Source organism: Pogoniulus pusillus, chromosome 24, assembly GCF_015220805.1.
Source record: "Pogoniulus pusillus isolate bPogPus1 chromosome 24, bPogPus1.pri, whole genome shotgun sequence".
Taxonomy (NCBI): Eukaryota; Metazoa; Chordata; class Aves; order Piciformes; family Lybiidae; genus Pogoniulus; species Pogoniulus pusillus.
In genome coordinates this window covers 13,952,559-13,975,374 of record NC_087287.1, presented here as the reverse complement: position 1 = coordinate 13,975,374, position 22,816 = coordinate 13,952,559, and the positions used below count along the sequence as shown (strand labels likewise).

General features: G+C 43.9%; 1 protein-coding gene across 4 annotated transcripts in view; it reads left to right on the top strand.

Moving 5' to 3' along the window:
• The first annotated feature begins 838 nt into the window (after positions 1–838).
• The window catches only part of SCUBE2 (signal peptide, CUB domain and EGF like domain containing 2), a 41,763-nt gene continuing 19,785 nt past the window's right edge, over positions 839–22,816 (top strand). For 2 of the 4 annotated variants that reach the window (XM_064163700.1, XM_064163698.1), the window contains exons 1-13: positions 839–953; positions 3,159–3,281; positions 3,714–3,839; positions 6,649–6,783; positions 11,611–11,736; positions 12,118–12,234; positions 13,060–13,149; positions 14,775–14,891; positions 15,896–16,018; positions 18,480–18,596; positions 21,014–21,136; positions 21,648–21,764; positions 22,359–22,445. In XM_064163700.1, coding sequence (XP_064019770.1) covers positions 839–953; positions 3,159–3,281; positions 3,714–3,839; positions 6,649–6,783; positions 11,611–11,736; positions 12,118–12,234; positions 13,060–13,149; positions 14,775–14,891; positions 15,896–16,018; positions 18,480–18,596; positions 21,014–21,136; positions 21,648–21,764; positions 22,359–22,445 — 1,516 coding nt within the window. Of the gene's footprint in view, positions 954–2,612; positions 2,704–3,158; positions 3,282–3,713; positions 3,840–6,648; positions 6,784–11,610; positions 11,737–12,117; positions 12,235–13,059; positions 13,150–14,774; positions 14,892–15,895; positions 16,019–18,479; positions 18,597–21,013; positions 21,137–21,647; positions 21,765–22,358; positions 22,446–22,816 lie in introns of those variants that run through there. The other 2 variants (XM_064163699.1, XM_064163702.1) reach the window with 2 other exon arrangements.

Sequence of the window (22,816 nt, the reverse complement as noted above, 5' to 3'; positions counted from 1 at the left end):
AGCTAAATGGGAAGGAGGGGGGTGGGGGAAAGGAATGCTGCCTGCATTTTGAATGCCCCCTGAAAGGTCACACAACAGTTAGGAAATTGTGATTTCAGTGAACAATGGATAAGCTACGTTTACCTGCCACAGGAAGGACAGATGTGAGAAACACCTGGCTGGGAAAGGAGGTGGGATGGGGCTGCGGGGTCGCGGTGAGATAGGTGGGTTCTGGTAGGTCCTTCAGACGGGACTTCGCGCATTGCAGTATAACGTGGTAGAAACCGTACTGCCGTGGTTTTGAGGGAGCCCGTGGAAGGCTGGAGCGTATGTTGCTCGTGTGGGTAGTATCAGATCGATGCACGGGCTTGTCTCCGCTAGACAGGGACCGCTTTCCGCGCCGCTGCAGAACGGGAAGCGCACCGCTTCAGATGCACTTGCCGCTGGCACCCGCAGGCTGCGTGTGAGGTATCCGCTGCACCTTCCGGCAGCATTGCCTCTGCGGGACACCTGTGTTTAGGGTGTCGCACAGGTGTTCGAGGGCCGGTGCCGCGGGTGGGTGCGCTGCTGCGGTGCACGGCGGGGCTTCGTGTGAGACACGGGGGCTGGCGCGCAGCGGGCGCGCTCGCCGCCCTTGGGTGCCGCCGCTCTGCCCGGCACTGGGGGAGGCCCGGCCAGGGGAGCAGGCCCGCCCAGCCCTCGCCCCGCCGTCCCGCTCCCGCTGTCAGTGCGAGGCGGGCCCGCGCCCGCAGACACCTCCCCCCTTCCCTCCTTTCTTTCCCTCCCTCCCTCCCTCCCTCCTGCCGCCGCCTCCTCCCGCCCGGCGGCAGCAGCAGCAGCAGCAGCCGCAGCGCCAGCGATGGGGTCCGGCGGCTACCGCGGCGCGGCGGGGGCTCGGGCGCTGCCGCTGCTGCTACTGCTGCTGCTACTGCTGCTGCCCGCGCCGGCCGGCCCCGTCGCGGTGCCCCTGCCCGGTGAGTGCCGCGCTGCCAATTCGCCCTCAGCTCCGGACAGCGGCTTGCTTGCGGGGTACCTGCCAGCCCCGGCGTTCCTCTTGGGGCCCGGGCCGTCACCACCTGGGGCGGGCGGGCGGGCGGCGGAGGGAAGCCGCCGACTAAGGGAAGGGGAGCAGCTGGCGAGTGACTGCCGTTCCTGGGGCTAGGGGAGACCGCTGGGGAGAGCGCAGTCTTTCCTGGGGCGGGATGGCGGGCGGGTGTCTGGCTGCCTGCGGAGCGCTGCCGGCAGCACTGGCGGTCCTCATCTCTGGGTTCCCGGCGATTCCGTCTGGGAGCAGGGTTGGCCCGGGGTAGGGCTCCCGGTTAACGGCTCACCTTTGCCGAGGGAGCGGGGGAATAAATTCTGCGTGTCCCGCGGCTTCAGCTGCCCTTGGTCGCTCAGTAACTCTAGCTGCAGCCTCCCGCGCCCGCCTGTGCCAAGTTGAAGGTTGGGCTGTTTGCTCACAGGCTTCTTCCTCTAGGGTCCCTTCAGCCTGAGCGGCTGTCACGACGTGAGAAAGTCGCGCTCCCTGCGCCCAGTGATTTCTTTACCTCTTTTCCATGCGTCTGTATGCATTAAGGCTGTTATTCCTTGCGTACTGCAGCGGGGAGTGCAAAAATAAACCATTAGAGCGGTCGTGGTGCCTTTGGTGTGGGATGCAGCTGACGTCCCTGTGCTGTTGCTGTGTGAGAAGCCCCCTCCCTGGTGTGTGTTTGCTGGAGCCCGCCTTGTCGAGGCAGGTGTCTTCCCTTGGCCCGGGTTGGGAAGGGGAGAACTTGCTGTGCAGGGGGCACACATGGCGCTAATGCTTCTTTCTCTACTCACTCTTCTTGCCCCATCTACCTGAGTTCCACCATCTGGAGGCCCCTCAGAAATCCTCAGCAACCCTCCTTGTGTGACTTGCGCATTCAGTTCCCTGCTTCCCTTTATTTATACTGGCTTGATTTTTCTTCTCTAAGAGGAAGATGGATTCTGCTGCTGTCTCTGGCTGGTTTCCACCCTCAGCTCACTTTCTGGAAGGGGTAGCTGAGTACTCCATGGTTGTTGTCTGTCCTGTGTACACCTGAGAGCCAGGAGAGCAGTGCTGCTGAAGCACTGGCTCTTTGCCTTGTTTCTGGCTGCCAAATGCCATTAGGAGTTAAAACTGTTGAATACTTTCTGAAGTTGGCAACTGCTGCAGTACCTAGAGGCATATTTTGTGATTTGGGGAGGGCAAGTATAAAGAGATGAATGCAATAATTGTAAATGGCAGAGGTGCTAGCTGAAATTCCCTGTTACAAAGTGATCCCGACTGTTAAAAGTAGCTGAATATTTAAGTAGCTGCCTTCTGATACTCGTGCTATTCATCCTGTTATTTAAGGAGAAACTTTTTGTACCTATGTGAGGTGCCGTTTCTGCAGTTCTTCCCTTTAGCCATCTGCTGGAAATCTTACTGTTTCTGTGTTTGAATTCTCTTCTGCTGTATGGAAAACTTCTGCTCGTGTCTTCTGCTGCCCGTAACTTTTACTCCTCTTCTTCTGTCTACATATCCTCATCTCCAGGACTTCCTCCTATTGGTGTTTCCCTTTCTCTTCATTTCCTCTGCTCTGAAGTTTCCACTTGGATATTTTGCTTCAGTATGGTGTGCTTTGTGCTGGCTGGCCAGGTGATTTGGTGGTGCTGCTCAACAGATGCTATTCTTGTGTTTTTAAATGTGGCATTATTTTAAAATTATACATCTGTTCAATGGTAAGTCAGTCTTTTAACTTGTTGCTTTTGACTTTGCAAGTACACTTCTCTGAAAAATCATTTGGGTTCCTGAGGTTGGTGTCGCAGATATGACGATCTCTTTCAATAACTGTTTTTAGTTAACGAGAGAAAATCCAACAGTCTTGGATTAATCCCACCTAAATTTCATGGGAATTCCATCCCAGACTAGATTATTTTGGATGCATTTATAAGAGGGCACAAAAGCTCAACACAAGCTTACCTCACTTGCATATAAATACATCTTTGTAAAGGTAGAGCATAATATGAACTTAAGTTCAGACACAGCATCTGCGTGTTTCTGCCTCCTGCCTCTCAAACACACATCACAGCATGAACAGGCGCTCAACCTTACATCATCTGATCAGCGATGTGTACAGGAGACGTGCCTTGTTCTCCATCTTCTGACATCCCTTCTGATTCTTGCCTTTTCACAGATGTGGATGAATGTGCCCTGGGGCTTGATGACTGCCACCCAGATGCTATCTGTCAAAACACCCCGAAGCTGTACAAGTGCATGTGCAAAGTGGGTTACACTGGTGAAGGGAAGAAGTGTGAAGGTAAAGTGATGGCAGCACTATGCTCTGCCTGTGTCAGCGTGAGCTATTTCTAAGAAGACAGAGCCGTTAAAAATAATGACTTAGAATGTGGAGGATTAATTTAAATGAAAATAGTAATTGTTTATTCGCCTGATTTACTTTGTGTTTACAAATCAAGGACAAGCAGGTTGCATGGCTTTTCATCTAGTAATATCACTTCATCTAAAAATAGCTTGTTGTTTAACCAACAGCTGAAAAACTGTAAGGTGAAGCTACACGGGGATCTGAGGGCATTTTTGTCACTAAAAACACTCAGCTAGTAGTGCGTTAAGCATGGTCTGTTTGCAAGACAATGATGATTTCAGACAGCAGTTGCTGCTCACAGTAGCATCTCTAACTGTCTATAATGCTCAAGCAAGCATCCATCATAGTGACTTTCGCTTTATTCCTTAGACATTGATGAATGTGACAACGACTTCAATGGTGGTTGTGTCCACGAGTGTTTCAACATTCCAGGAAATTACCGCTGTACTTGCTACGATGGCTTTATGTTGGCTCATGATGGCCACAACTGCTTGGGTAAGAAGTATGTTCATGCATGTTGTGAGTGGTGATGCTAATATAACCTCTTCACTGCATCCCTGGGAAATGCATGGTGACTTGTTAGGCTGAATCAGATCAGCTAGAGAAGGTGGTTACATACAGGACTACAGAATTCTAGTTACTGGTGTACCCTGCCAGTGTAGCTATTTTCCCTTCTGTAAATGAGGATGGCAGTGCTACGTTTCTGTTAAGTGCTTTGTTTTAACGTGTGTGTAGTGCCACCTATTATTAGGCTAAGTGAGTTTATGTAAAAGAACACCTGCCAGCCTTGTCTCTCCATTCCAACTTTAGTTTAGGATCAGTTCAAAGGTGTGTTTCTAGACTTAGAATTAGTCTCCCTCATATAACATTGTAGGCTTCTCCCTCTTACTGTGTTAGAGTACTTCCTGACACGGAGCTGTAAGGAAAGGACAGGAAGGAGCATACCGTAGCTGTGTATGACAGAGGCCATTGAAGCACAGAGGGAGTAAGTGAAATACTTGGAGTTTCCCCGGGTGGTTTCTCCGAAGCAAAGTACACAACTCTGGAGACTTACTCAATCCTGGCAACACTCCCCTGACCCTTCATGCACACAATCTGTTTCATTTCTCTAAGACTTCCATAGTTCCTCTACTTTTGTGTGCTAGCAGGTGAATTCTGTAGAAATGGGTCACAAGACCCTCTGGTTTTGCTGTGGTAGTATTCTCCAGCACACAGTGCAGCAGTGTAGAGAAATGCCTGCGTTGCCAGCCCATTGGCAGAGTGGTGTATGCTTGCCAGTGTTATTTCTCTGGGATAGAGCCTCATGTTGGTGAAGTTGTCCTGCTGATGAAGTAATTTTGTTCTAAATATTTCACTGAAGAAAGTAGAGAGGGAAGCAAAATATCTGCTGGTATTTGTGTCAACACAGAGTGAAGTTCAGCTGAGGTTACCATGAAGGGCTGAATGTGAATGAACAGATTGCTTTCTACAATGCCACCAGAAGGTGTTCTCTTTGTATCCAGTAGCTCTAGAGCACACTTCAGCTGCCTTGTTTGTCAGCAGTAAGACCTAGACATAACTTAGACTGAAGTCTACCACTTGCTGTGTTGCTGGGCAGCTGCTCAGTATTGCATGGCAGGCTTTTTAAAATAAAGAACGTCGTTGACATTCAGTGAAGTTTTTACCACTGACCTGCCAATTCTGAGATGCGATGTAAACGCTAAATAAATGTTTTGGCATGTAGCAAATTGGATCACATCTTCTCTTAATCCGTGTATTTACTTTGCTCATGCCAGGGTTGCCCTCCTCTCGCCCTTAGTTCTGAAGATCTCATCTGTATGCCTGGGTTTAAGCCAAATAGACAATTACTTGTTGGAAAGAGATGATTTTTTGGAAAGCTTTCCAAGGTCTGTAAGACAGAAACATCTGCTGGAGTTCAAATCTGTGGTACTGAAGGCTCCTGGTGGCTGTTTATTCATGATTGTTTGCACATTCACATCACTGTAGAACTCTAAAATACTCAGCTTTTCTGTGATGGAGATATGTCAGCCGCTTTTTGCTACAGCAGGTCACATTCTTTTGCATCCAATTGGCTTACTCATTGCCTTCAGTAGAAATTAAATCTGTTGTAATACTATGTAATGCTCCTTACTAAAAGCCTTTCTCTTTCTCATTCTTTCAGAAGACAGCTGGTTCATGCCAGAAATGCTACAATGTTAAATTAAAAACATTGTGCTGTTAGCACAAGAACAATGAACAGAACAGGGAGCAAACATGATGTTTCATATGAATTTGCAAATGAGGCCAGTGCTTTGCCTCAGCAACACTTTGTCCTGTTTTTTAAGGGACTCAGCATTTTTGCTTCCTGTCCAAAATGGCCTTTCTGAAAAGGAGAGTCGGAAAATTATTTGTTGGTAGTGTTTACAAAAACCTGGACTTATTCAGGGGTAAAATCCAAAGAGCTGGAAGTTGGGGTGAACATCCAGTTGTTCAGAGGCTTAGCTGAATTTTTTCTACTCTTTGTTTCTCTTGATTATCTTGCAAGCAGAGCCTCTTTCTATATTCTCTGGTATTGTCGAAGTTCTGAATATTGCAAAATCAACATTAGAACTCTTTCCAGAACTTCTGCTCCTGTCCTTGACTGTAGCCAGGCAACACAGCAGTGGCCTTGATGGTGATGACCTAGAATTAAGGGAGGAGGATAGTGAATCAAACTAAGCATCAGAAGAGACGTGATGTGTGAATGCTAGCAAGAGTGAAGGTAAGGAGCAGGATATAGGGTTTAAGCTGAATTTATCCTGAGGTATGTTTTTTCTCTTCTTCCGCTTCTGCTTCAAAGTGGGAGCTTTATGGAATGACACCTTTTATAGCTTAGAGGGGTTTGGAACCAAAGTTGTGTCCTGCTGAGCCAGGCAAAAGCCTATGTGGATGCTCAGCTTAAATGCAAGTGTGCTGGGCTGCTGAGTGGTAGTACTGTCCAGGTGCACTGAGAGGCAGAATATGTTCACATTGGTGAAGTGTAAAGCCCTCCTTCTGCCTCCACCAGGCTGCTCTGCCTTGGCTGTAAGCAGTAACTGGTTAGTTGGCCAGCATTTCCTGGGAGCTGTGTGACTGACTGGGCAAGCTGTGATCAGGGAAGAGCAACACCATGCATACACTCTCCCAAGGGTGACAACAGAACAACAGCAGCTAGCATGGGGTGCCGAAGCTACCGGGCAGGTTATGTGCTGAGCGTCCATGCTGCACACTGACCTGCTGCTCTGCTGCCAATGTGAGTGTATTTGTGTCAGCACAAAGCTGATCTCTTTCCTTCTCTCCTTTTCAGATACAGATGAGTGCATGTTCAACAACGGTGGTTGCCAGCACGTTTGTGTCAACACTGTGGGCAGCTATGAATGTCGCTGTAAGGAAGGGTTCTTTCTCAGCGATAACCAGCATACATGCATCCACCGCTCGGAAGGTACTGCCTGCTTCCCTCCAGGCACCATGCAGGAGTTTTTGACAGAAGCCAACTGCAAAATCCTTAATGCAGCTTCAAAAGTGTTTTAGATTGAGTTTTTCAAAGCTCTTGTCTTGAAGTCTTTACTTGTTTTAAAAGGAATAGTGTATCAGAATCTTCCAAGTGGCTTTGAAGACTCTTCACATCCCTTCTGCTCCTTTCATCCCACCTGTATGTCTGCAGTGTTGTGCTTGTTAAAAGTTGTGCTGCAGTGCTTCCGGTGTGCTTTATGCTCTGTTGTGCTGATAAGCTGTGTCCTGATCCAGGGAAGGGCATCAAATTGAAGGACAGTGAGTTGACCATTTCTACTGTCTGTACTTGCAGGACTATACCTGTGTTACCTTCAGGTACCTTTTAGACTCCTTGTACAGTGGTTAGGTTTCAGCTAAGAGATTTATTGTTTGTCAGCCCTGGAGGTATTCAAATCATATTCTTTGTTTTGAGTAAAACCTTTATGAAGCAACCTTTGGGAGATCAGAGAGCCTTGAATATCTAATTAGACATTGAGTTGAACAAAATTATTTTGGATACCTTTAGGGTATACTTTAAAGTGGTTGCTCAGATCGAGGACTTGTCCATTGAACTGTACACTGAGTATCTTCTAAGAGGTATTTAAAGCTGCAAAGCTTTCTTTAATCTAAGGCTTATCATTGGCATAACTATAAGAGGAATCTGAACATGAATAAACAAATCACACTTAAAAAATCCCCCTAGTGAAGAGATAAAAATGTGTAGACATATATAGCTGTCCTTGTCTGAGTGCACTGTCATCTGACATAGCTGAATTCATCTTTTGTTTGCACTAAGAATTAGTATTCTCTGTTCCTCTAATACTGGGCTTGGTCTTACTGGGATCTGCTGATGTGTGATGATTTCTCAGGCCATTGTAACTTGCCCCTGCAGGAGATGAGCTGGGAGCAGGGGCAAGCAGGAGGGCTGCAAGGTGGTGCAGCCTTGATGTAGCTTTGTTAGTAGTGATGTGTGTTTGTGTGTGTGTGTTTGGGTGATGAATAAGAAGATGAAAAGCATTTGCTTGAATTCCTTTGTCTTGTCCAATGCCAAGGGAGGAAAAACCTCCAACTCTTCTTACTTGCTGTGGGTTGAGTACAGTCTACTCTCCTGAACTAACAAAAGCATTTCCTGTCGTTAATATTTGTTCCCTAAACTGTACTTTTGGAATTCTGCCTCTCTTTTACTTTTAAAGATGCAGTTAATTCCTTTTAACTTTTTGGAGAAAAGAGCCCTTTTCCCATAATAACAAATTTCCACTTAAGTTAGGGCTTTGGGGTTCTTCTTTTTGTTCTGGTTTGGTTTGGGTTTTGTGTGTGTGGTGGTTTCTTTTTCTCCATAAAAGAAAAGCAAGATTTAAAAAAAAAGAAGCATTTTCCTGAAAAGTATTAAATAAAAAACGTTTGAATGGAAACAAGTCTTAGGGAAAAACCCTTACTGGTTTTGTCCCAGACACTGCTTTTCTTCATGCTAATATACAGAAGTGTTTGTCTTCTTTCTTTAAATGCCATTTTTCAGGCTATCATGCTGTGACTGATGGCCCCTTGCTTTCTCCCATTCCTGTGAAGAAGTGCTCCATGGGATTCCCACTTTTTAATATTTTTGCCTTTTAAAATTTTCCTTTGGGTGGGCAGATCTGTTGCAAGCTGAATCTCATTGCTTCATCTTTCCTCTCACTTCCTTCTGTGCTTTTCTGCTCATCGCTACCTCTCCTATGCTCTGTCTGCATCTTTCAGTGTATATATCTAGTTCTGAGATCTCACAGCACTGATCAAACAGTATGGCCCACCCACTGCCACTTGTTCATTTTTGCTTCTTACCTGTACTGTAAGGGAGTATTTCCTTCCTTGCCTTCCAGTCTGGCTAAGAAAGCACATACATTGATGCTTGAGACACCTTGCTAGAGTTCTGCAATGCCATCCTTTACAGATGCAGAAAAAGTGGAGTTCAGGTAGGAGAAATGGAGTGGCTTAGGGTTGCTGTATTCTTCCTGATGGCCAGTGTAATGACAGCCTGAGTCATAGAATCATAGAATTGTCAAGGCTGGAAGGAACCTCAAGGATCATATAGTTCTAACCCCCCTGCCATGGGCAAGGACATTTCACACTAGATCAGGTCATCTGCCCTTCCAAGTCTCTGCAACTATCTTCAGGGCTCCCTGTCACCTACTGTGACGTGGTACTCAAGTCAAGTATCTGTCTGAAGAGATAAAGTTGATTTCATCTAGTGTGATGGTGCTGGTCTGAAGCACAGAAGCTTTCATAGGAGCTTGATGGTTCTGCCTAGCCCCTGCTTAGATCACAGGAACTCAGAGTGCTTTGGGAAATGGTGCACAATCCTACTGATTTTTTTCTTGACCATGTGCTCTGAGTGAGCTCTTTGTCACTTATGTGAGCATGGGTTTACTTTGGGAGGGTGTTGGAGTAGCTGATAGATACTACAGAATCTGAACATTTGAAGGAAAAGTGCTTTTCAAGCATACCTGTGTAGTACATCTTGCAGTTATTGTTGCTATGGATGACAAAACTTGTCACTCTCCCTTATGGTATTGCAGACTCACAGGTCCCTATTTGTTGGGCTGAGTCAATGGGGGTGAATTGAACCTGCAAGGTGAGAGCTATGCTTGAAATTAATGTCGGAGCTGGAAGTGTGTACACAGGACCACCTCAGCTGTTGCTTTTAGAGTTCTGTCTGTGGAGAACAGTGATAACTTACTGGAAGAGCTTAACCTTGACAGAAGGGTGTAGAAAGCATTTAAAAAAAAAAAAAAAAGAAGACTCAGGTGGTCTTAGGATGTCCTGTTTTGCTGGCTGTGCTGATACTCCTTACCATTGGCCTCTGAAAATCCCTGGTAGTTCTTTGTATAACTGTATCCTCTCCTCTTTTACTGAGTGCCTGCTTGAATGTGCCCAGAATGGAGCCCTAATGTTTTTGCAGGTCGTTGGTGATGTCTCTGTCTCTTGTGTTTAAAAAAAAGGCAAACATTTAAACACAAATCATACATGTAAGGGATTAATTTAACACGATCTGAGAAGGCAATACCATGCTGGCTTTTGGCCTGTGTCTTGCCAGTGGCAGGATGCTCAGATCTTGCTGAAGTTTACTGGATATCTTCTTGAAAGTCCACTCAATAGAGGGATTCATCTGACTTGGAGTGCACTGCTCTGGGCAGGCAATGGATTCAGCTCTCTCAGCTGTGAGTGTGATGATCAAGAGACTCACCCATCCCAAGACTTGTTTTTGCGTCAGAAGGACAAGGTCTCCTGAGAGAGAAATTGTGTGTCTGGGAAGTATGTGGTGGGTGAGATTGGATGAGGATTTGTTTGGGATTTGGTTTTGGACCGCAATCTGCCATTGCAACAGCTCTGGAACAATGGGATCCGGGAGACTTTGCGTCCAAGAAGGAGTTAGCAGTCGCACAGCGTTTGTGGCCTTACAGACGTTTCTTTAATGCAGTCTGATAGAATGGGGCTGAGTAGAAATGTTATGCCACCTTTGGAAACAAGCAGCATTTTCCTAGTCAGTGCTAGAATGTGTCTGTATCTTCTATGAAATGCTGCCCTTGGGGTCAGCTAGATTTTGGTGAGTTTGGTGATGTACCTTGTTACACAACAGGCAATTTGTTATTAAAATGTGCCCTGGTTTGGGTAGTGCACTTTTAGCTTTATGTGGAGACCTGATCGAATTCTGCTCACTCAGAACGGAGCAATCCCAAACTGAGCATTTAAACCATTCATATGATGTTAGTGAACTTTGCTAAAGTACCTGCTGGAACAGTTTGGTAGCTCAGTAGAGACAAAAGAGTAACTTTGTTAACAGAAACTAAGCTGCTAATTCTCTTAATGCTTTCCAAGGCCCCTGAGCTAACAGACCAAATCATACTGCACGCTGAAGAGCAGCCGTGTTACAAAAACACAGGAGTTAATGAGACTAATTTGTGGCCTCATAGGTTGTCTCGTTCTTGAGTGGCAGCACAATAATGGATGGCAGCTTTCATGTGGGCTCCTCGGGCTGTGTCTGTGTGCTGCAGGGTTTGAAATCTCATTGTCTTGTGAGACTTCTACAGAGTCCTCACTGTGGGAAAGGAATCAAAAAGCCAGTAGAGCAGAATAATCTAGGCTCTGCAATATCCATTCTTTTGTTGCTTAAAGCTGTCTTAATAGAGAAAGGGTACTGTAGCTTGTGCTTCAGATGACAAGAACAGTCGTGTGCAGAGGAAGGACCTAATTAAGTGTAGTGGAATAATGGTGATGAACTGACAATAGAGTGTTTTTGTTTCATTTAGTAATAAGACTGCAAAAAAAAAAAGAGCTGTGCAAGTATAAAAAATATGTAGGGTGTGGAATTGTTCACACAATCCCTTTTTAGCAGCATGATCACCCTTTTCATTCTCTGATTGGGCATCTGCTCAGCTCAGTAGAGTTCACTGAGGGTAGGGTGGGATAAGCCCTTGTAGCCTAAGTATGCTTCACTTACTCTTCTCAAACAAAGTGTTGTCAGCAAGAAGAAAGAGCCTTTTGGTGTAACTTGTCATGCAAAAGCCAGATGTGCCAAGGCAGAGATTTTGATACAGAGATGTGTTCCCTGTATACCTGAGGAGAGCATTCAGTTGTCTTATTTTTGTATCATTGGAGAAGACTTTAGCAAAAAACAGTGGTGTACTGCTAGTGTAAAAGCTATTCTTTCAATTTGCTCTAATGATCCAATTTACTAACTCAGCCAGCTGCTGTGCAGTTTAAATCTGGTTTCTGATGCTCCTGCACTTGTCCTGTTTTGCAGAAGGCATGAGCTGCATGAATAAAGATCATGGTTGTGCCCACATCTGCAGAGAAACACCCAAAGGAGGAGTTGCCTGTGAATGCCGACCAGGATTTGAACTGTCCAAGAATCAGAGGAGCTGCATTTGTATGCAACATTCTGCATATGCTTATGGGTTCCCCAAGTGAACAAATAGTGTTCTTTGCAGTGATATGGGATTTGGTATGTTATAGGCAAACTGGGACGACATGCCTAAACTCTATGCATTTGCATTAAACTAGGATCAGTGGCTTTGCCTGACACTGTCACATCAGTTGTTGCAGTAGCCGCAGTTTGAGAGCTGTGGCATCATTCGTAATAAGGGGAAGTTCTGCACCACAAGAGAGCCCTGCAGGGTTTTACAGAGAAGGGAAAGTGGCATGTTAGGAAGGTGCATTTGGACGGCCAAATGGAGAGACAAAACTGCATGCAGTGTTCTAAAGGTGCTGGAAGTTCTTGTGAGATGTAATATGTATATTGTTTTCTTAGTAACATGTAATCATGGAAATGGTGGCTGTCAACATACCTGTGATGATGCTGATAATGGACCTGTTTGTGGATGCCACCCCAAGTACATCATGCATGCGGATGGGAAAACCTGCCTGGGTCAGTATACCGCGGAGGGAAGTAGTTTTCTGTTGATGACTGATTCTAGAGTGGTGTGGCATTGCTGTTTGTGTATGATTAATGCTCTTCATAGTCATATAGCTAGAGAATGTTAAGGAAACCAAAGCTGAGAATCCTGCTCGTGCATGAGTGAGTTGGCTGGGTCCAGGCAGCTTGTGTTTCCTTATGCAGATAGCTACCTGGTGCCACTGCAGCTGATAATTATCACTGATCCCTCTGAAGCAATAGGTCTGTCCCTGACCAAAGAAGATTCCCTTCCCTCTAGGATATTTTATGTTCAGTTTCTTGAATAGTATGAGCCAGAGAGTGTAACTAACCAGTACATCTGTTAAGACTGGAACTCTGAATTTAATTAAAGTACACTTTTTCAAGGCAGTTATCCAGTAAAGAAAGCACTTAAGATTTATGAACTCTTCGAGTCCTTGGAAGAGTTTGTTGTCTGTTGATTGCAATCAAATGCTCAGACATAACTGGCTGGTCCTTGTATTGGTCTACGATAGATGATGACAGCGTACTCTCCACAGAAGTGCTTGTGAGAGTTCAATCAGTTCTTTCATCTTTACACCCATAGCACACCTCCTGGTTCTGTTGAGTACTGAAGAAACATCAGTTGTAGGGCAGCAGTGAAAGCAAAGTCTTCTCACAGCTCCAGCTGAAGAGTATTAATGATTTTCATTATTTCTTTTTTAAAAAGATATTTACTGTCTACTCAGCTCTGACTGTCTGATAATTCAGCAGGTGATGCAGCTGTCTGCATGTGTGAGGCAGCTTTATTCATTTGCCTTTTTTTCATGCTCCTTACAGAGAGGGAAGAGGCTGCTGCTGAAATTTCTGAGGGAAACACTACAGCAGGAGCTGATGTGGACAAGAGGGTGAAGCGCCGATTGCTCATGGGTAAAAGTGCTTATCCAAAATAATTTCCATGTCTGCTCAAAACAAAACAGATTGAAGAGTTGTTGTTGTTGTTTAATTGTAACATTCATAACTCTGAATCAAGTTCTTCCTGAGATGCTCCACTTCTTTTTAGGGAAATAATATCATACCATCACGTATAAGAAACTTTGTACATTGCTTGTGATGGTCAGTAGGGGGTGTTGGGAATTTGCCCTTGAAGGGTTCCAACTCATCACAAGAATGCAGTACAGTCCCTGCTTTGGTACAGTTTTAGACGTGGAGTGATCACAGAGGAAGCTCTGTTCTACCTGCTTCTCTTCAGTTAAAATCATATTTCTGGATGGAAGGGATTTGGATCCAATGGTGGATTGCCTCTAGAAGGACATGTTAGGATACAAGGCCATCTTATTTTTCCTAGGGATGTTCACATCTGGCCCAGAATACAAGCCTCTGAGGAGATGCCACTAATGGGAAGGCACTGACATGAGAAATAATCACTGGGGTCTCAGGGCAGCTGGGTCAGAGTATTGCTGCCTCTCAAAAGCTCCTTCTCTTGGCAGTTGCGGTGATTTATTGTGCTTATTGGCATTTGCCACAGAGGTGGCATGGAACATGGTGGCTGAGGAAGAAACTACCACAGGTGTAGGGCTAGCTCTTGAGATCCAGAATCCATATTTAGACATCTAAATAAAAAGTCTCATTAAAAAAAAAGACATTTCTGTGGCAAGAGGAAGAAAGAAGAGGTACTCTGTCTTCATATGGAGATTGGAAACAGCCTCCCAATACAGAATGTGGGATGAGAGCCTGAGAGGGAATAAACCAGTAAAGGTGTTAAAACTCCATAATTAAGTAATGTGTGCTTGGTGCTGCAGAAAACTAAGAGACAGAACCAGAAAGAGAGGATTTCAAAATACAGTCATAAAAAATGGTCTCTGCAGCATTCTGTTTCAGTATGTGCTGGGTAAAATTGCATTTGTCCAGTCAGTAAAAGAGTTGTTAGACTGGATGATGTGGTTTGACTACAAGAGGATAAATGCCAAACAGTGAGATATTTCTGTGTAGTTGGGGGTAAAGAACTGCTCTGTAGTGGCCTTTGCTAGCAGGGCTTGGTGAGACTTAGTCATAGTTGGCATTGGGGGAAATTAGAGGTACATCAGGTAGAGATGGCACCCGGGTTACATGCCCAAAGGATGTGGGTGTGATGACTGGGAGCACAGGTATCACATGAAGGTGTTTTGGCAGGGATTTAAGAAAACTGATGTAGTAAGTGCTGAGTGTAACCAGGCATCTGGGCATTATTGGGAAGTGTCAAAGGATCAGCCAGGAGTGAGTGTGGGCATAAGGAGACAGATTGACAGGAGCAGATTCATCATCACGGAGTGGGGATTTGTGTTTAAGGATGAGAATATCCAGAGGCAATATCTTAGTTGGTAGAGTCTTCACAAAAACCTGGACGTGTCTGAGGCAGGGACTTTGCCAACACATGTGTTTAGCAGTTGCTGATGTATACTAGAGTAAACAGAGTTGAATAGCAGTGTGCTTGGAATCAGGCCTTGTGTCACACAATGTTTCTTGTTGCCATTATGACATCCCTGAGCAAACTTTGGCTTTATCCTGTCTGCTAGAAACATGTGCAGTGAACAACGGTGGCTGCGACCGTACATGTAAAGATACCTCAACTGGAGTGCACTGCAGCTGCCCTGTTGGATTCACGCTCCAGTTTGATGGGAAGACATGTAAAGGTGAGGTTATACTTGCGTACCAAGATCTTGTTGGAAGTAGTCATCACCATGTGAAAGTGATCCAGTGTCCAAAGGAAAGCCAGTGTGTTGTATCTGACCTAAAAGAGGACTACAGCCCAGGGGCCACGCACTGTTTCCATCACATCAGGTGCATGGTGTGCAGACAACCTCTGCTGCTCTGCCTTCCCCCTCACCACTTCCACCCTTCCTGCCAAGATGGCCTTTTTGAGTTCTTTTTTGGGTTTTTTTGCAGGTGAGGTTTGGTAGGAGACAGTACAGGTCTGTGGTAGAGGTCAGTATTAGGAGAGGTAGGCCTGTAGGTACTTACAGGCACACTGTCCAGCAGGCTGCTATTTCACCCGCAGTCAGCCTGGATGTTAGAGCAGTTTGTAAGTAAATATCAGTGTGTAAACAGGGATGTGTGAGTAGAATTACTTATGCTGGTCCAAGCAGCTCTAATGAGATTACTGGAAAGGAGTGAAGGGACATTTAGGCTGTGTTTTAGAATACATTTTCCAGTAATTAGATGCTAAGACTGTTCTGCTAGGCAAAAATGATGGAATCCCCATGCTGGAGTTGATTAATATTAGATAAAGAGCTCATTCGAATATTGGCATGGAAAGGACAGGTTAGCTCAGGAAGTGTTCTCCATCTGAGGTTTGTGCAGGGCTTAAGAAGAGGAAATGGAAAGAATGATAAAAAAGCTAAAACATTAGGAAGCATTTAAGTCAAAATGTTTCCAAACAGAACGTAGGAAAATGGTCTTTTGTGAATACGTGTAACTGACAACAGTATGTTACGTGGGAGCAAACAACAGTCATAGGGCTGACTCGGCCACGTAATTCTTAAGAGCTGGATTGATCCTCCTTAAAATTTGCAGTAGTCTCTCTAGATTTTGTTTCTGGGCTTCTCTAACCAATTGGACATGACTGTTGTCTGGATCTGGCAGAGGAAGTGTTGTTGAATGTCCTGTGTTTGTTTGCTGAAGCACTTGTTTGTTACAGATATCGACGAATGCCAGTCCAATAATGGAGGCTGTGATCATTTCTGTAAAAACACTGTTGGCAGTTTTGATTGCAGCTGCAGAAAGGGATTCAAATTATTAACAGATGAGAAATCATGTCAAGGTATGTGCACTGGAGGGGCAATAAAAGTAGAATAAATCAGCGCGGCTTGGACATCTACTACAATGATGAAGTGATAATGGGCTCCAGAATAATTTCCATGCTTCAGCTTTTGGTGTTGTTTGGGTTTTTCTTTCTAAAGCAGCTGCTGAGTTTATATATTTGGCTTGATACTATTGCAGGAGATATGCTCAATGGCACACTGAACTGCTATCTCAAAGCAACAGACATAGCATCATATAAAAAAAATCCTTATGAGGACAGTGCTTCCTCCACAACCCTTCTATTAATGATCTTAGAGTCATTTACAGACATAATTTGCAGCAGAATTACTTTTATTTTTTAAATGGGGCATTTAGATGCCATGAGTTAATTATTCAAAGATGAAAAAATTATAACATGATCTAAGAAATTACAGGCCTGCAGACAGGCTGGAATCACTATTCCCTGAAACACCGTGGAGCATGTGATTTTGACACAGATTTCTCTTGTGAGATTTACAAAGCATATTGGCTCTCCTCTGTAATGGTTTGTGTCTAAAGTTAGCAATCCTGATGAAGCTGTTTAAATACATCACGGATGGGAATGGGAAAGCAAGGAGATGGCTCAATATGAGCTATGCTATCCAAGCAATCCAGTTCTCTATTGACAGCATCAGGCTTCAAGTTACAAAGCACATAGTTTTCAGGCAGGGTGAGAAAAGTGAGCGCACGCAGCATGCAAAGTGGTACTGTTAACTAGCATTTGGTGCATATAGATATTGGAATATGCATAATCTTCCCTGCTTGCTGTTACTGCAAAAGCATTTAGTGCACCTAAATACTGGAATTTGCATATTCCTCCTATTTCCCTCCTACTTTAGACACAGTCCCACAGAAGCCGTTTATCAGAATGCACAAGGACAAATTCCTCTGAGCTTCTTCACACACAGCACTGTGGTTTACTGCAGTTCCAATGCTCAGACCTCGCATCCAAGGCTTGATTGTACAAGCTTCTAGGGGCTTGTGCCCCCTATTTTTCAGCTAGTTCCCAACAATACATAACAATGTAAAGATCAAAATGGTCTGTGGTTTTGGGAAAGCTACAGCATGAAACAACATACAGCTGTTTCCTAGACAAACAGCTGATGTTAATGATGAACTTGAGAAAGCTGAACCCACTAACAGAATATGATTTTCACCTGGGTTGTTGGAACATTTTTATCCTTTTTTTTTAAATCACAGGACAACTATTGCTGTGGAGCAAGCTTACTATGAATAAACAACATTTTCAGGAGAGTTTGTGGGGCTTATTTTTTAGTGGAGTCTGTTGATGAATATAGTTTCAAGATTTGCATCTCTGTTTTGTTCCTGTCGTTTCTGTTACTTTCCCTATGTTGTTTCAAAAGTGCTATATTGAAGCATGCCAAAATTCAAGGAAAAAGAACACTGTAACCTGTCACTCATGCTAATGTGAAGTTTTTTATCTTGCACCATGCTTACATGGTATGCACCATCACAGAATCATAAAATGGTTGTGGTTGGAAGGAACCTTAAAGGTCTTTTGGTTCCTACCCCATGCCATAGGCAGGGATGCCTTCTAATGGACCAGGCTGCTCAAAGTGCCATCAACCTGGCTTTGGACACTTTGAGGGTTGCAGCCTCCACATCCAATGGAGAAAACAGGTATCTCAGCAGCTTTTGGTGACAGGTGTTAAAATCTAACTAGTATAATGGATCTGTGGAAAAATTCACCAAATTATTCCAGTCATCCATCCTCAGGTGTATAAATTCACCAAATTATTCCAGTCATCCATCCTCAGGTGTATAAATTCACCAAATTATTGCAGTCATCCATCCTCAGGTATATAAATTCACCAAATTATTCCAGTCATCCATCCTCAAGTGTATAAATTCACCAAATTATTCCAGTCATCCATCCTCAGGTGTATAAATTCACCAAATTATTCCAGTCATCCATCCTCAGGTGTATAAATTCACCAAATTATTCCAGTCATCCATCCTCAGGTGTATAAATTCACCAAATTATTCCAGTCATCCATCCTCAGGTGTATCTCGTGGAACATGGTGGGTTTCAGCAGACTTAAACCAAGCACTGCATGTTCACCTAGAGTTAAAAATATGGCCCTTACTTTCATTTACAGAGAAAACCCCAAAGCAATATTTCCTTTTGTAGATCTGTCCCTGCAGCCCTCGTGTAGACTTTGCTGCCAGCATTTCTTTTCCTCCCATAGAAAAGAATTTATTTGAAACATAATTGTTAAAAAGGTAGCAGCAATTTTTGCGTTGCCAAGACAAAGCCTGTTTGGCAAACTTACTGTCTTTCTGAAGGTGCCATTTCAGTATGTTATGTAATTTGCTTAAAAGATTTTGCTTATTTTATATCTATCTGCACATCTCTGTGTCCAGCTCAGTGCTCCCGGGTCAGGCTGAGCGATACTGATGTATCCCTTTACAACCTGCAGACATTGATGAATGCTCTTTTGAACGGACGTGCGACCACACGTGCATCAATCATCCAGGCACCTTTGAGTGTACTTGTAACAAAGGATATGCTCTTTATGGCTTCACACATTGTGGAGGTGAGTTGTAAAAAGACACTACAGGCTATGCTGGTAGAGTGTGGTTGCCTCAGGTCGAATTAGCATCTGTGCAAAACACAAGCCTGCGTGTATGCAGTAAGTGTGCCGAGTAAATGGTACTCCTTGCCATGATGAGGAGACACAGCAAAATTAGAACTAATCCTGCTCATTTTTGCCTTTGCTTAAATGATTTCCCCTTTCCACCCTGAACTAAGAAAGCACCTCTGACTATGAGAGCAAACTGATACTTTTTGCACCTGGATATGAAAGCAATAGTTTGATAGACTTTTCACATGCAGAAGTCATTGACTTCCATGAAAAGTCAGTGGAATAGGACTTGAAAAATGGGAAGTTAGAAAATAATCTGTTTGCAGGCTGCCCTTGTGCATGTGTCAGATCTTCATATGATGTAGATTGGGATTTAGCTGATGTAGTACCACTGATTTACATTGGCCAAGATTAATAGTCTAAATATTTTATATCTTTCCTACAAGGAAAGCTCAAGGAAAGAAAGAGAATGGTGTTCACAGAACCTTGATGTATGGCAAGTATGAATATTTATGTGACAAATTCCCAGAATGAACATGAGGAAACATAAGTAACTGGATACTAAATGGAATTAAACCTGTTTTATGGCAAGACCTTACAGACTCCATCTGTTGACTTAATTCTGAGTAAGACCTATTTATTTCTGAGGCAGAATGAGCACACCTGAACTTAGAGATAGCAATGCAGAGCTCTCTGTGTGTGTGATCTTCTAACCTCTGCTTCTTGAAAATCTGCAGAGAAGATTATGGGGCTACAACATCTCCATTATATCCTGATGAACAGGGAGTCATGCCTGGATGGGGATTAACACTGTGTGTTCTACTTGCTAGAAGAAATCTGTTCTCATTATTAACTCTTTTATATTAATCCAAGTTCTTTTCCCTGCCAGTGAGGTAAAGGATGTGTAATTTTGCTGTTGGCTGCTAAGTTGACCTCTTTATATCATACTCCTGTGTAGGAGATATAAATTCATGTGCCATATTAACTCCTTAATTTACTGGCAATTGCAGGCTGTGCCAAAACTGGCAGGAATTCTGCCTATGCACCTTCTGACCTATAAAGAGGAGGTATTTAAGTGCTGGAGGTAATGGGTTACCATTGCATGCAGCATCCTTACAGAAAGGTCAATGAAAACCTAAGATTTGGACCAATGTTGTGGTGTCTTAAATAGAAATAGCAATCTAAGATGTTCTCTTCTTTCTGTGTTACTCTTCTGTTACTAATTTCCTACCTATGCTGTCTCAACTATGCCTTAGTGTATTTTCCTCCAGAAATAAGCTCAGTTTTGTAATCTATTTCACAGTATTTTCTAACAAGTTGTTACCTATCTAGAGGGAGGTGCAAATGTTTGGGAAGTGACAAGAACTTGTGATTGCCATTAAGAAAAGTGTATGAAGAAACAGCTACTCTCAGTTGCACAGACTTTCTGGACTCACAAGAGATTCGATGGCAGCCTGCTAGGTTGATGTTTAATTGCCGTACAGCTACTGGAGACAAGTGAAGCACTTATCAGGGTGGATTGGAGAAACAGAGGCATAGAACTTTACATTTCCCTTTGTTGAAATTCATGAGATTCCTGTCATCCCATTTCTCCAGTCAGTCGAGGTCCCTCTGAATAGTGGCACAACCATCTGGTGTATCAGCCACTCCTCCCAGTTTTGTATCATCTGCGAACTTGTTGAGAGTGAACTCTTGTCCCATCGTCCAGGTTTAATGAAGAAGATAAATAGTATTGGCCCCAGCACTGACCCCTGAGATACACCACTGGTGAATGGTATATTGAGCATCAGCTTGCAAGTTTGCACCCAAGGCAGTGTGTTGTGTTGTCAGTACTTTCTCCTCCTATCAGCATTTATTTAGCAGGGCAAGGTCCTGAAAATGGATAATTGGAGAAAATGGAAAAGGGACAATGGTGATGCAGTGGTATTAATAGCTCCTGCAGTATCAAATGGTGTTTCAGAGCAGTTGTATCTGTCTGAGAGGATTGGTCAGTGTGGATCCTGTCCATGTTGTCTGCCTTTATTCCAAATTAGAAATACTAATTAACCAGAAATGGTGCAATGCAGGCTTCATTTGGTCTCCTTTTCTTCAAGTTAATTTGTTAGGTTGTTGCTGAGGCTGGATATTTCTGGGTGTGGTTTATGGCCATACCCTACTATCTTCCCTCTGACAATATTTGATCGATTTTTGACATTTATCAGAGCATTTCCATGAGGGCAAAACTATTTCCAAGTGGGCATCTGCATAGCATTCATAAAACCTGTTCCAACCCCTATTAGGCAGTACTTGTATGCACATTCACCTAGTGGTGTCAGGGCACAGAACTTTAGGAGTCACTTTCTAAAAGCATTTTTACCTTTCCTCTGTAGACATTAACGAATGCAGTGTCAACAATGGTGGTTGCCAACAGCTATGTGTGAACACACAGGGAGGCTCTGAATGCCTGTGTCACTCGAACTACAAATTACACTGGAATAAAAAGGATTGTGTTGGTAAGGCAGCTGGTAAATGTATTTCTGCTCCTGATGTGTCTGATGGACATGTGGTTATAGTCAAATCTGAAAATCTTGACCTGTCCAGTGAAGTGACCATGAGTTCTGGGTATTTCACTTCGCTTTTTTACTGAGGCATGATGATACTGGTGTTGAAACTGGCAAAAAAAATCAACCCCCCCCCCTCCAAAAAAAAACCCCAACAAAACAAAAACAGGAGATACTTTGAGGGATTTTGATGCTTTCTTTCCTGTGCTTATATCTATCTCATTCTTCTCTTTCCTTTTTATTCTCTGTATAAGAAAGTTTGCTGAAAGGAAATTTACCTGAAAGGAAATTACTTGTGTGGGATCTTTCAGGGGTTTTATTTTGCTTTGATTTTCTTTCTAAATAGCATATTAATTGCATGGGTGCTCTCAGGTACCAGCTACAAAAACAGCTGCATGGCAATATATTAGTGGACTGTACATAGACGTTTTGCCTCTGTGAGTATTTGTTTTATCCTATTTAGAGACAAAGGGTCCATTGCCTGCTAATATCTCACCTAAGGTATTGCTGCACTGCAATAAGAGTGGTGGGAGTGATAGATGCTTCCTAAGCTGCTCTTCAGATGTCCAGGTATTTTCTGGTAAGTCAAAAGCCTCAAAAGCAAGCATGTAGAGAGGGTAAGAGTAGTAAACCTCCTAATTCTCATGGAAGCCCCCAGAAGTAGACAATTAACAAGGACCTTTCCTCTTTCACTATAGATAATGAAGGGCTATATCCCTGCCAGTGTCCCAGGAAAGCCCCCCTTACCCTGTCTTTTATAACTGCTCTACCCTCAGATTCCCTTTTCATGACAACTCTCTGTTTGAAGCTGGAGATGACAGAGCAGAATTCTCTGTGCTCCCTGGGCCATTCCTTAAGTGGCCCTGAGAGTCACTGCTGAATAGGGCGGAGGCATTCCAGCCCTGCGTGGGGTCTAAGATTTTGCCCACACAGTCCCCCCACTGCACAGGGCACAGCACGCAGGCTCGCCTGCTGCTCATGGCAGAGGTGCTGCTTTTCTTCCCGAGTCCTTTAAATTGCTTAGGAAGGGACAAGCTCGAATGTAGAATGTTTTATGAAGAGGTTGAAAAAGGTGAAGCTGATGCTGCCATCCAAAACATTTAAAAATGCCTTTTATAGTGCAGGAGCCTTCATTCTGTATCTTTACTGTCTGTCTCTGTGATTTCTCTGTTAGGAGCACAAGATGCCTACACTCTCACCTGTGGCAGGTCATCTCAGCTTAAGAAAAGGCAGCAAAATACAAATGCATCCAGCTGGCTAGGTAATTGCTAGATTTACTGTTGCACCATTTGACTGATTTCTTGTAATAGATAACTGTGAAATAAGGGTGTTTCTGTGGACCTCCCCTCTCCATTCTTGGTTACAGCAGGAAATTTGCCTTACACTGCTTCATCAGCATCACTCAAACTAAGATTTAAAAAACAAGGAACAAGAAAAAGACTGGTAGTGAAACAAATCAGTAGGCCAGGAGTGTTTTGCTTCCTCTGAGACACCCAAACTGCACAGTGCTGGCACCATACAATACATTTAGATTGAGCTCCTGGACAGTAAAGTTTAGAAAACGTTTAAAACTAACCAGATGTGAAGTGCTCTTTTTTTTTTATAGCTATTAACTACTTTCCAAACTGCTTT